The sequence below is a fragment of the Limulus polyphemus genome, unplaced genomic scaffold (assembly GCF_000517525.1).
Source record: "Limulus polyphemus unplaced genomic scaffold, Limulus_polyphemus-2.1.2 Scaffold390, whole genome shotgun sequence".
Taxonomy (NCBI): domain Eukaryota; kingdom Metazoa; phylum Arthropoda; class Merostomata; order Xiphosura; family Limulidae; genus Limulus; species Limulus polyphemus.
The window spans coordinates 301563-315952 of NW_013666000.1; the positions used below are offsets into that span (position 1 = coordinate 301563).

The 14390-nt window shown below is 33.7% G+C and overlaps 1 protein-coding gene across 5 annotated transcripts in view; it reads left to right on the plus strand.

Moving 5' to 3' along the window:
- LOC106457904 (kazrin-like) overlaps positions 1 to 14390 on the plus strand; it is an 81903-nt gene that overhangs the window by 59151 nt on the left and 8362 nt on the right. For all 5 annotated transcript variants that reach the window (XM_022383987.1, XM_022383985.1, XM_022383984.1 and 2 more), the window contains 4 exons: positions 744 to 978; positions 1368 to 1469; positions 12049 to 12215; positions 14020 to 14161. In XM_022383987.1, coding sequence (XP_022239695.1) covers positions 744 to 978; positions 1368 to 1469; positions 12049 to 12215; positions 14020 to 14161 — 646 coding nt within the window. The remainder of the gene's footprint in view (positions 1 to 743; positions 979 to 1367; positions 1470 to 12048; positions 12216 to 14019; positions 14162 to 14390) is intronic.

Below are 14390 nucleotides of genomic sequence, written 5' to 3' on the forward strand. Positions count from 1 at the left end.
TAAGAAAACTAACATACTGGAAAAAATACTGACAAATCATAAGAAAACTAACATACTGGAAAGTATGCTGACAAATCATAAGAAAACTATCATATTGGAACGTATACTGACAAACCATAAGAAAACTAATATATTGGAAAGTATACTGACAAACCATAAGAAAACTAACATATTGGAAAGTATACTGACAAACCATAAGAAAACTAACATATTGGAAAGTATACTGACAAAGCATAAGAAAACTAACACACTGGGAAATACACTGACAAAGCATAAAAAAACTAACACACTGGAAAATATACTGACAAAGCATAAGAAACTAACGCATTGGAAAATATACTGAAAAAGCGTAGTAAAACCAACACTCTAGAAAGTATAGTGACAAATCATAAGAAAACTAATATCCAATAAAATTATGCTGACAAATCATAAGAAAACTAGCATATTGGATCGTACACTGACAAACCATAAGAAACTAGCATATTGGAAAATATACTGAAAAAGTATAAGAACTAATGACCGGAGATTAATGACAAAGCAGAAAAATGTTAATAAAGAATTTTTTGTGAGAATAGATTGAGGAAAACTTTGCGAAAATTATTAATCATTCGTTCTTTTGTGTTTTTGTGTGTATTTAAATAAAATATCAGAGAAGAATTGGCACTTTTCTGTATGACTGAAGTTGGGTGCTATTGAATAGAAGCAACAGTCTGGTTTTTAAGATATTTTATTTTATATTCCAGTTCCTTTCCAAAAATCTATCTACTTACCCATGTATGGGTAATAGAAGATTGGTTGCCAAGTTTAGGCTTAACAATGTACAGTGAGAACTTTGCCAAACAGCTGGTGGATGGGCGAATTTTGAACACTCTGAGTAAAAAGGACCTCGAGAAATATCTCGGAATTAGTCGGAAGTTTCATCAAGTTAGCATCATGCACGCTATTCACCTACTTCGGATGTTCAGGTTTGATCTACAGGTTTGTTGGGGAAACTTCTAGCATTTTCTATTTCGTAAAAGTCGGTATTTACACTATAAAACAGAAAACTTGCGGAAGACTGTACTATAAAGAATGTTTTTTATTTAACTTATTGATGTTTAGTGTGTTTTTTACAGGATGTAAAATTAAGTTTGTATCACTAGTAAGGGTGATGTTTTTGGTGATACCCATGTCAATTTCTGCAAATCTAAGAAGTTTCACTTTGGCGTACGTATTTACTCAGCTGGAAGAACAATACAAACAGCCTTTGTAAATTTTATCTCCAAAGGAATTTTAATCTTAAAGTATCACTTAAAATTATCACAAAGTCATGACACACTTGCATAAATTGAGAGTGACTTTAATTACTTTACCTGCATCATTTCCAGTTATTAATACAGCGGAGATCACAGTGTGAACAAATGGATGTGGACCCAGTGGTGTGGACCAATCAAAGATTTATCAAATGGATGAAAAGTATCGATTTAGCGGTGAGACAAGATGTTATTAGTTCATTCTAATAGCTCAATCTATTAGTATGTGTCTCTTATAACTGGTTTATTGCTAATAAAGCTAGCTGTTGGTATAATGCTATAGAACACAAAGCATAACATAATTTGTTGATGTGATGATCCTCGGTCGAACTGAATGTTTCCTCTGTTACTTAAGCCAGACTCCATAGATTCTCAGATGAGATGTTATATAGAAAATGGGTAATAGAGAAGTAGGTATTAAGGGTGGGAGGGAAAGAAACACTGATTCTAGGGAGAAACTTGGTAAGAACAGCCTTAATTTCATTTATGTAGACCAATTAAAACCTTTTAATCTGTCTTAGGCTAATTACTAAAACTTAAATAGCAATAGCTATAGTCATTCGTTTCAAATCCATTAGGAAAATGTATTAGAAGCTTCCGTAATCAAATGCGTTTTGCCACTAAAATGTAGTACTTAATGTAAAGCTCTTTAATGATGCCCTAGTTGCTTCCTTAACGTAGGAAACGAAATACTGTCATGCGACTAAAATTTTACCATTTCACTCCATTTAAAGTGTTCTCGTCTAACTTTAGTTTAAATGTTGATGTTAAATTTTAGTTTCCGATATCGCCTGCGTTTCTAAGAAAATCAACAATAATTAGCTTAAAATCGTACTGCCAAATTCCTCAGAAAAGACAAAATATAAAGGAATGAGAAGATCAGGAAATACGAAGAATCCGAAATTTAGAACTTACATTAGACAAAATTGGAGTCTTCAAGGAGTTAAAAAAAAGAAAGGGGAAACGATTGATGAGAGCATCCAAATTCAGGACATATTACGATCAAACTCACCCAACAACTGGCAATCGTCATGTGATTTTTATATTTATTGTTGGGAGTACTTTTGCATTTGTCGACACGCGAACTGAGCGTTTCAATAAAACAATCCGGTCTCGGTTGTGAGCAGTCAAAAAGAAAACAAAACGTCAAGCTGCTTGCCAGGAAACCTTTAAAACGAAGTATCGTGACAAATCTGTTTGTTCATGTCTGGATTATTTTTTGCTCTATTTTAGTAACATACTTATATATATATTCCTGCAGTATTTTTATTTAACAAATCCAAAGTATGCTATTTTTTCTTCTTTTTTTTGGGGGGGTGGGAGATAAACTACCAAGTTATTTATTGTTTATTATATATTATATAATCTAAAAATATTAAACTATTGAGTACTTCGTTTCGCTTAAGTATAACACAGTTTTTAATGAAAAAGGTGTCGATGGTGTTTAAGTACGAGTACATTTTCTCACAACTCAAATGTCTCTTGGTAAACAGCTTATGAAATATTGGTATGATATGATTTCCGTTAACATCAAGTGATTTAGGCTTAATCTCATTTTAAAACATTTGGAATATTTTTGTAATATAATTCATTTTCCCAATATTTATGACTTTGAACATTTTATTTTCTTTCTCAAATCAGTCAGTTTTATTGTTGATTTGTTTGTTTGTTTTAATTTCGCGCAAATTGTAAAATGTTTTGATGTGGATGTGGTATTTGTTGTTAATTTAAAATTACTTAAATTTTGTTGGATAGGTAAATGAACACAAAAAGTTACATTTAGAACACTAAAAAGCAAGATGGCAGAATAAAACAACCAACCAAAGTAATCAGTGTAATCTAATTCATTACGTTGCAAAAGAAAATTCAGGATAGTGATATGTCATTTGGTCTAGGCATGGAATAGTTGTTAGCGTGCTTAGACTGTGACTCCTAGGGTTCGTGGTTCGTGTCCCTTTGTGGCAAAAACTCCTTCCACACTTTGGAATCGTGGGTGCGCTATAAGGTAAGACTGACGGTCCAATCCCACTATTTGGTCAGGCAAGAGTTGTCTAAAAGTGGGTGTTGTTGGTTAGCGCTATCTTCTCTCTAGTCTGTAAGTTCAAACATAGGAACAGCTTTGCTCCTATAACCCTTGCGAAGCTTTGAGCAAAAATTCTAAGTAGGGAAACAAACATACAAATGTTAAAGTTATGATTCTACAATTGCAACTTCCTTATACTTGTTAATCAAACAGACTTGTTACTCTTTAATTCATAGAATCACATTTATAAATTGTTTCACGTTACTTTGGTCTAGTTACTCTATTTACATGTTTCTGATCTAAGTGCCTTTATGTAATACACACAGTTACAGTTACACATGATTTGGCCATCTAACCAATGACTGAATTAATGCGACGAAAGAACAAGCCAGACATCCTAGAGTAGAGGTCAGGATCGAGTTCGTACACGATTAAATTTAATGGGACAGAACGAAATATAAGTTCATATAGAAATCAGACCACTCAGTAGAACTGCTAAACTAAACATAACCCAGGAAGCCCAAAACTCAGGTTCTGAAGCTGCTGATCAGATACGTGAAATGTATTTATATATAAGAGCAGATCTAGAGTGTGAACTTTGAGCTAAGGCTCCTGGGACTCGAAGCATTGTCCGAAAGTAAATGTAATTAATGAGGTATAATACAATGCTAAGTCTTACAACTACAACCCCACGAATCTAATATAAGCTGCATGTTTGTTACTATAATCATAGTGTGATATTTGCGGCTCAGAATAATATCCATGCCCAGTGTCTTTTTTACATTTACACCGAAACACTGAACATAAAGAATACTGCACGAAAACTTTGAAAGTGCAGGTGGCTGATCGTGTGATCTGGCATATACATTTCAGTGGTATGTGATAGTTAATGAACACGTTGTGTTTTTAGTAAGTACTTTTATTAACAACAGTGTGTGTGTCTGTAAAGAGATCCAGATTGTAAGAAAAATATGCCAGGACCCTAATGAAAATATTTGGGCATTTCCATAATGTGGAGAGAAATTGGATGGCCAGAAGCTGGTCAAACACACGTCATCGAGAGTGGATACAAGTCTCATAAAATGTGAGTGGCCGAATGCGGACTAACGTTCAGACCGGAAACATGGACAGGGTAAACAATTATCAACAACCTCGCAAGATGGCTGCTATTTGACAATAGAAACTAAGATAACTGCTATTTGATAATAGAAACTAAGATGACTGCTATTTGACAATAGAAACTAAGATGACTGCTATTTGATAATAGAAACTAAGATGACTGCTATTTGATAATAGAAACTAAGATAACTGCTATTTGACAATAGAAACTAAGATGACTGCTATTTGATAATAGAAACTAAGATAACTGCTATTTGACAATAGAAACTAAAGCGATTGCTATTTGATAATAGAAACTAAGATGACTGCTGTTTGATAATAGAAACTAAGATGACTACTATTTGACAATAGAAACTAAGATGACTACTGTTTGACAATAGAAACTAAGATGACTGATATTTGATAATAGAAACTAAGATGATTGCTATTTGACAATAGTCCCCCAGTGGCACAGCGATATGTCTGCGGACTTACAACGCTAGAAACCGGGTTTCGATACCCGTGGTGGGCAGAGCACAGATAGCCCATTGTGTAGCTTTGTTCTTAACTTCAAACAAACAAACAATTTGACAATAGAAACTAAAACGATTGCTATTTAATAATATAAACTCGATGCAGCCGTCGGACAACATCTTTCCAACTGAATCAACAGTACAGAGCAGAAAATGGTTTGTTTTGTTTGTTTTTGAATTTCGCTCAAAGCTACACGAGGGCTATCTGCGCTAGCCGTCCCTCATTTAGCGGTGTAAGACTAGAGGGAAGGCAGCTAGTCATCACTACTCACCACCAACTCTTGGGATAATGTTTTACCAACGAATAATGGGATTGACCGTCACATTATAACGCCCCCACGGCTGAAAGAGCAAGCATGTTTGGTGGGACGGGGATTCGAACCCACGACCCGCAGATTGCTATTTAGGGACACAAATTACCAGAACGTTCTTTTAATAGACGATAAATGCGCCCCTACCGTGATAAGCTGCTAATCAACTTCCTGGAAGAAGAGGCTATTAAACATATGGACTGAACTATATCCTCATGAACTTTGATTCCGATTGAACATGTACAGGATACAGAAAATCCCGACTCGACTGGGATTTTAACACAACACTTTCACATGATGGTCGACCACTGTAACCACAGTGACACCAAGTCTTTGTAATTGGAAGTTAACAATTAATTCAAATCCCTAATTTAAACTATCGTGTTAATCTGTTTTTCATATTTTCGTAATATTGCATGATCTTTCTTTAGAAATGGTGATTTAATCATTCAAAAAAGGTATACAAAAATCCCGAGTCGACTGGGATTTAAATGCGATTAACCGAAAGCAGCTCTAATATAGGGTTAGGCCATATAACCTAGGGCCTAGTGGTTCAGTGATTCACTCATTGTAAGAAGGCTACATCGACGTACGATTTGCATTAGTGCCTAAGGTAATTATACGCCTTATTAGTAAATGTGTTCTGATCATTTATTGGGCTGTTGTTTAAAGTATCAAATAAGCGCTTGTAGGCATGGACTGTAATAGTAGATATTTCATATTACTTGTAGGCATGGACTCTAATAGTAGATATTTCCATATTACTTGTTGGCATGTACTATAATAGTAGATATTTCATATTACTTGTAGGCATGGACTGTAATAGTAGATATTTCATATTACTTGTAGGCATGGACTGTAATAGTATATATTTCATATTACTTGTAGGCATGGACTGTCATACCAACAAGTAATATGGAATATCTACTATTACAGTCCATGCCTACAAGTAATATGAAATATCTACTATTATAGTACATGCCTACTAGTAATATGAAATATCTACTATTAGAGGCTATGCTAACAAGTAATATGGAATATCTACTATTACACTTTATACCAACAAGTAATATGAAATATCTACTATTAGCTCTAAAAGTAGATATTTCAAATTACTTGTAGGCATGGAGTCTAATAGTATATATTTCTTGTTATTTGTAGGCATGGACTATAATAGTAGAATTTCATGATACTTGTAAGCATGGGCTCTAATAATAGATATTTCATATTAATAGTATGCATGGCCTCTAATAGTAGATATTTCATATTACTTGTAGGCATGGCCTCTAATAGTAGATATTTCATATTACTTGTAGGCCTGAACTTTAATAGTAGATATTTCGTATTACTCGTAGGCATGGACTGTAAGAAGATTAAAGAGGGCGAAGTTTACATTATTAACAGTCGTTGTTCTTTTTCAGAGCTTGATTATATAAAACTTAGTTTTCCCTTAACTTGTCTTAACCTGAGTACAAACTATCGTTCCTCACCTGTGTTCGTGTTATCAAAAAAACAACAACATAATTTATGTTTATTCGTAACGTAATATAACACGAACCATACCTGTAAACATTTTAAACTGAACACTTCATGTTCTTAAACAAATGTTTAGTTTTTGTTTTATTGTAATGAAAGTTTATGTCAAAAGTAACAGTTTAAGATGTTAACTTGCACTCTGTTCGTCGCCACATACATCGGATATCTTCACCCTAAAGACAGCGTTATTTCAGTGGCTCAGCGGTAAGTCTGAGGGATAATGATGCTAAACACCGGGTTTCAATTTCCAAAGTATGCAGAGCACAGATAGCAATTGAGTAGCTTTGTGCTTAACAACAAAAAAAAACCTATTTTCAATTAAGTATTAGAAGAAATATTTATAAAAATATTTTTTTAGACTAGATTTGTAAATTGAAGTATAGAGTTAAAAAACATCGTCAGTAATATTTGTGATGTTTTTACATTGGGTAGAAAAACAACAAAAAAGATGGATTTTGTATTTTCCCACGAGCACAAGTGTGTAATGCTCGTTTATATTTACAAGATTTTCGTGTTTCGGCCTACTTTCCCAGTAACAATAGAAAGATAGTTACATATTTCAAACATGGAATACAATTGCCAAAATTTATTTATGATACTTTTATTCACAGGCCTTTAATTTTAAGAAAAAGAGTTTAGGCTTAAATATCTTAAAATTAAATAAAAGAGTATAAAAATCAATACTAATTTCATTTCAACTTAAAGTCTGTGTCTTTGCATAGAATCTCGCTCACTCAAACTTGTTTACTTCGATAAGACAATCAATTATTCTAATGTATGGATATGGTAGAAACACGACGTGTCACGCAACAGGCCAAAAATAGCAAACGTTTCATTGGTGGACAAAGCAGCACGAAAGAAGTGCCATACCACGAAAACTGGATTCATATTTAGCAAACGTTTCATTGGTGGACAAAGCAGCACGAAAGAAGTGCCATACCACGAAAACTGGATTCATATTATTAACTTCTATATTTGTTTAACGTACAGCGACAAAATTATCGGTGCGGTTACTTTTACATAATTATGACAAGACGTTTGAAATAGGTTATTACGTTATTCTTATGGGACCCACATAGGATAAAACAGGTTTTAGTGAAGAAAAAGGCTTAAATGTCACTTCGGTAGGTATAAAAATTATCTGTCCCGAGAAAGTATCATATTATACTCTAACGATTTTAATCTATAAACAGCTAGTTTCCGTGAAGGTTTTAACCTTTGTACAATAGAGGGTAGAAAAGTACACATGCGTCGAACTTTGTCTAATGAAAAGACCTGCACTAGTAGGCATTAGAGACGTATTTCTATATGAACTAGAAGCTACAGAATAGACAAGAATAATGAAATAAACAGCAACTGAAAACTGTTAGAAGCTGATATCTGTTAAACATTGGGACTTAACTTTCTTGTCCAGCTACAGAATAGACAAGAATAATGAAATAAACAGCAACTGAAAACTGTTAGAAGCTTATATCTGCTAAAAATTACGACTTAACTTTCTTGTCCAGCTACAGAATAGACAAGAATAATGAAATAAACAGCAACTGAAAACTGTTAGAAGCTGATATCTGTTAAACATTGTGACTTGTCAACTCATGGTCCGTAACTCAACTGTCTTGTCAACCCATGACCCCATCAGATAAAGGACAGTTCTGTCCACTGTTGCTTGGTTCTTTCACTGGTGTCCATCTTCAGCCTTGGATTTCTTCAATGATATGCAACCTTGAAGGGTTCTAACTGTACTTAAAAACATATATTTTTTCATTCTAAGCCATGGTCATGAGATCCTGTAAGTAAAAGTAAACAAGACCAATCTAATTAATTTCGAATGGCAATTCAGAACAGACGAGAAATACATAAAAGTAAAACTCTCAGAAGAAGAACTACCTTGCTCCAAGAAATCTTTAAATACTTGATGCGACTCTGTTATTAGTCATTTAGTTACCCTCCCCCCCCAATGTTTGCGGACTTACAACGGTAGAAACCGGGTTTCAATATCCGTGGTGGGCCGAGCACAGATATCCCATTGTGTTGCTTTATGTTTAACTTAAAAACAAACAAAAAAGCTTAGCCATATTTGGGTTTTAATAGCCTGATACTTAATCGATAGCTAAATGCAACGTCTCATCAACCAGTAAATAACATCACATAATCCCACCTCACCTCACACAACATTATTACCTAAACAATAACTACAAACACCCATAGACCTGAATTACAAACTAACGATTCTAAAACGTCATTTTTCATGTAATTCATACATTTTCTTAGTTATGTTTCCACAGGGAGACATGTTGTTTTTCTATTATTCCTTCTTCTTCCAAACGCTTTGCAATCGACCGCCATTTCTTCATTTATCATCGTATTGAGTTGAAACTTGGTATGTTATATCTTGGTCCAATACACTCAAATGGCTCTTTAATTTATTTTTTTTTTGGTTTAAGCCCTTCTAAGGATTTTATGGGATCAAAAATCAAACAACCGAAAAATGTATATTTTGGGCTCCTGTGCGGTCATATTTACAGCAATCAAGATGAAAATTGGAACAAATATAAATTTTCATACGTCCAATACATTGACATACAAAAAGATGGATTTTCCCATTTAGAGTTTTTTAAAGGGGATCAGTGCTCCCAAAAATAATTTTGGGGTTTTGGGTCGATTACTCGGTCATATTTCGACCAATTTACATGGGACTTGGTACAAAAATACTTTTCTACAGGTCCCACACATTGACAAACAATACATATATATATATGTACACAAATTCGAAATATGCCCATTTTAGGTCATTTTAAGAGAATGAAAATGTTAAATAAACCCCTAGTTTTAGGGGGTTTGGCCAATTACATAACCTTGTTTTGTCCAATTTACATGAAATTTGGTACAAAGATACTCTTTGCAGGTCACAAACGAAAGATATAGACAGTTTTGGAATGATTGTCTCTTGCTCAATTTTTCAGCGAGGAATGCACAATTTGGGGTTTTCATGAATTATTCATGTGTATGATGTCAACCATGTTACATGGGATATGGTACAAAGATACCTTCTTGCAGGTCCCAGGCAGTGATATAGGCAGTTTTCGAGTTTTCTGTGTTTTTACGATTTTTCTGGTGTCAAAATTGGCCATGTTGGAATTGCGTGGCGGAGAAATGTTGATTTCGTCCGCGAATGTTGGCTGTTTTACTAATTGTATTCGTTTTCATCTTTTTCGAGTTGTCTATGTGCGACGAACTTGGTGGTTTGTATCCACTGAACCTCCCATTAATCTATAAATTCACCTTCTGCACTTATTATTTGTGTTCCTGTTAGTATTCTCTTTCTTTTCCTAAGTTCAGGAATAGACGGAAAAAATATGTTTACTTAAATTTGTACGAGTACATGGAATCCGGTAAAGATGGTTTATCTAAGTGTAAAACTGGCCAGTAAACTTATCTGCTCTGTGTACACTGTAGGAGACCAACTCTTGAATTGTAATATTATAAGCTCTCAACGTTAGCACTGAGTCATCGGAGGTACACGAAACAAAAACAGTCACATATGATTCGATCTATGGTAAAAAGTCCCCTGGTGGGTCAGCGGTGAGTTGACGGACTTACAAGGTTAAATTCCTAGGTTCGATTCCCGCGGTGAACGCAGCAATTAGCCCAATGTTGCCTTTCTCTAAAAGAAGCAAGCAAACTACGGTAGAAAAACTTTTATATCGTTTTCTGAAAATGGCATACCGACAGACAATGAGAAACACACCTAATATTAGTCAAAGAACAACAACAAGACCTACAAAAACTATGTCCATTATCAAAATATTCTTATTTCTTACAAATATTCTCCGAGATATTGCTTTTAAATATTTATTATAATGATTTTTTGATTGTATTGTTAACTCTGGATTATTTTACTTAAAATTCAATTAAAGTCTCTTAGGTCTCCGCATTCCCTATGATTACTCATCATCTCAAGGTTTATCCTCATAGGGTTATTTGTGAATATATTAATAATCTTATCATTACAAGGTTTATGTTTATATTAATAATCTATTTATCATAAGGTTTATGTTGGTATTAATAGCTTTATAATCACAAGGTTTATTTTGGTATTAATAACCTTATCATCACAGGGTTTCTGTTGATGTTAATAACCTTATCATCACAGGGTTTGTGTTGATGTTAATAACCTTATTATCACAGGGTTCGTGTTGATACTTATAACCTTATCATCCCAGAGTTTGTGTTGATATTAATAACCTTATCATCACAGTGTTTGTGTTGATATTAATATCCTTATCATTCCAATTTTTGTGTTAGTATTATTAACCTTATCATTACAATGTTTGTGTTAGTATTGTGCAAGATTTGTATTGATATGAATAACTTTACCATAACAGGGTTTTTTTATGGTTATATTAATAACCTTAATTGTCGCTATACTAACTTATATTCATACAGTCTGTCAGTAGCTATCGTTATTACTTAAAGGTTTTTAATCGACAGTAAAACATTAGCTGTTGCTATGACAACTTACAATAACGTTTGTTTGTTTGTTTTGAATTTCACACAAAGCTACACGAGGGCTATCTGCGCTAGCCGTCCCTAATTTAGCAGTGAAAGACTAGAGGGAAAGCAGCTAGTCATCACCACCCACTGCCAACTGTTTGTTGAGTTACTTTTTTACCAACGAATAGTGGGATTGACCGTCACTTTATAACGCCCCCACGGCTGAAAGGGTGAGCATGATTGGCAGGATGGGGATTCGAACCCGTGACTCTCAGATTGGGAGTCAAGCGCTCTAATCACCTGGCCATGCCGGGCCATTGTTAATGTTAACAACGCCAATTGTTGCTTCGATGATTTATTACCTTGGATGATTTTAACGTTGGATATAGTAACTGTAAGTTATTATGTAACAATGTTGTTGAGTTTAACAGTGTCAGCTACTGCTTTTATAACACCTGACAGTGTCTGATTATGTAAAAATGCTGTTATGATAACATTTAGTCTAATGTCGCTTAACAGTTTTAAAGCTTTCTTAACACAAGTTCTACAAATAAGGAGTTATATTAGTCAAACAATGAAACCATTATTTTTCTTTATGAAATTGAACCATTATTTTTCTTTATGAAATTGAACCATTTTGTTTCAATTATCATCGAAATAAGTATATTAATTGTTTTTTGCTAACATTAGAAACGTGACTCATCTTTCTTCTGCTTCTAAATTATTTGGTACATTAGAAATAAATATTTGTTGTTATTCAGGAATATGCAGAAAACTTAGTTGACAGTGGTGTCCACGGTGCTCTAGTGGTCTTCGAACCTTCATTCACGGCTGGTACAATGGCCACAGCACTAGGAATACCAGCTTCCAAAAATATCATCCGCCGACATCTAACCACAGAACTTGAAAACATCATAAGAACAGCTAGGTGAGATAATTCGGACTGTCTCTTATTAGGCATAGTTTGATTGGTTGCAGTAATGCCACTGGTGGTATAACACTGTATAAGTTGCATACTTATCACCTTTCTTCACTTGTAATTATGGCAAACCCATAAATTCTATCTATTCTTCTTTTGTATTGTGTTAAACCCTGTAATCCTATTCATTCTTCACTTAAAACTGTGGTGAACCCTGTAATCCTGTTCATTCTTTAATTGTAACTGTGGGTGAGTTTTCAATTCTATCTATTCTTCAATTATAACCGTGGTGAACCTGTAACCTAATTTATCCTTCACTCGTAATTATGGTGAACCTTGTGATCCTATTCATTCTTCACCTATAACTGTGGCAAACTCTGTAATCCAGTTCGTTCTTCGCTGAAAACTGTGGTGAACCCTGTAATCCTACTTATTATTCTACATTTGTAACTATGAGTTACCAGAATTAAAAGAAAATTTGTTTAGCTATTCACAATAAGCTTTAGCTTAACAAAGTGCCAATTTTCTTCTGATGAGCTGTTAGGAAACACCCTAGTTTCAATTTGTGTCCAGAACATAAGAGCCACCAAGAGGGAACTGTTGAAAAAATTCATCTGGTTCATAAGGTTATGAGTTGAACTCAGTTCATTGGATTTTCAAAGATATGAGTAAACTGAATATAAAGAGAATCATAAATTAACTTGGTTATTTTTACATTTCCGAAATTTATTTACTTTATATCAACATTTTACTCATAAATATCTTTAAAATATTGTTTATCTAAATTGACCAAAAATAATATGAATTTTGCTAATTCCTCTGTTGTATTTGTTACACTTCAGGTAAAATATAGCTAACATCTACTGTTCATTTTTTACTCCTTTACAACTCATTAGACCATTAATTTGAAGTAAAAATAGTTTTTTCTTTCGACGTCGTGTTAGGAAAGACCGAAGGTTTTGTAGAACGTTAGTTATCAAGACGGAAAACTATTTCTTATAAAACATGTAAGAATATAATTAGACTACACAATATACTTATTGTCTTTGAACATATGTGTAAACATTTAATACAAGTACTTTAAGAAATGAATTGATATGGTCACAAAAATCTAAACTTTAAAATTAAAAAATTGTATTTTAAGATTATAAAAAATGGAAATAACTAAAAATAACTGGATCAAACTGTGCTAAGTTGACACAGAAAACATAAAAGACTAAATTACTTACTCCTCCTGCATAAAAGCTAGAAAATCGTAAGAAAAAGGTGAGGAGGAAGACTACAGAAACTTCTTCTTGGCCTTTTAGAGGTTAAACATTTCTATTAGTAATAGCTACTCAGTGCTGGCTTTAAGAAAAAGTAAGGCAAGAATGTCTTTAGGACTCACCCTGGTGGGTTAAAAACAAAACTTAAAATTATTTAAAATGTATTTATTATTTTTCTTATTCGAAGAAATGCAACAAAATATGTGAACCATTATCCTTTAAGATAATAATTAGGCACCTAATTTGAGCTTAATTAAATCGATAGAAAAAACAAATTGGGTAGAGGACACGTTTTGCCAAATCCTCCTCAAACGTACAATTCATTAGTAGAAGGACTGTAAACTAATTACCATATTTTATGAAGCCTCGCCCTCGTTATGGCCAGCGCTGTGACTACTAGTTTGAGGCTGTTTAGTGACAGCAATAAGGTGTTTAGCCACGAAATTTGAAATTATTTTAAACATTTTTCTTGTCTTCGTATTGACATTTAAGTTATCAAAATTAATTGTATTATATGTTAAATCCGATGCTGTTTTTTCCCCCTTCAGGTTATCTTTAGAAGCGGAAGAATTCGTGATTACTCGTAGAGGTAACAAAAAAAACTCGTCTTCTAGGGACGCATCTGTAGGACGTAACTTTAATAGTGCACAGGCCTTGGAGAAAGTTAATACTGAACAATTTAATACCAAGGTAGGAAGTAAAACTGAGAAAATGTAATAACACCTTTTTATACTGGTGTAGTTTACGTTCGTTTTTACTTTGCGTTTTAAAATGTATTTGTTTATTAGATTCATGTGCAATACAATATTTCGCAAGTTTCTTTTAAACTGAGCTATATACCGTATTTTTCGGAATATAAGACGCACCGGTGTATAAGACGCACCCTTGTTTTGAAGACAAAGTTTTTTTTGGGGGGGGG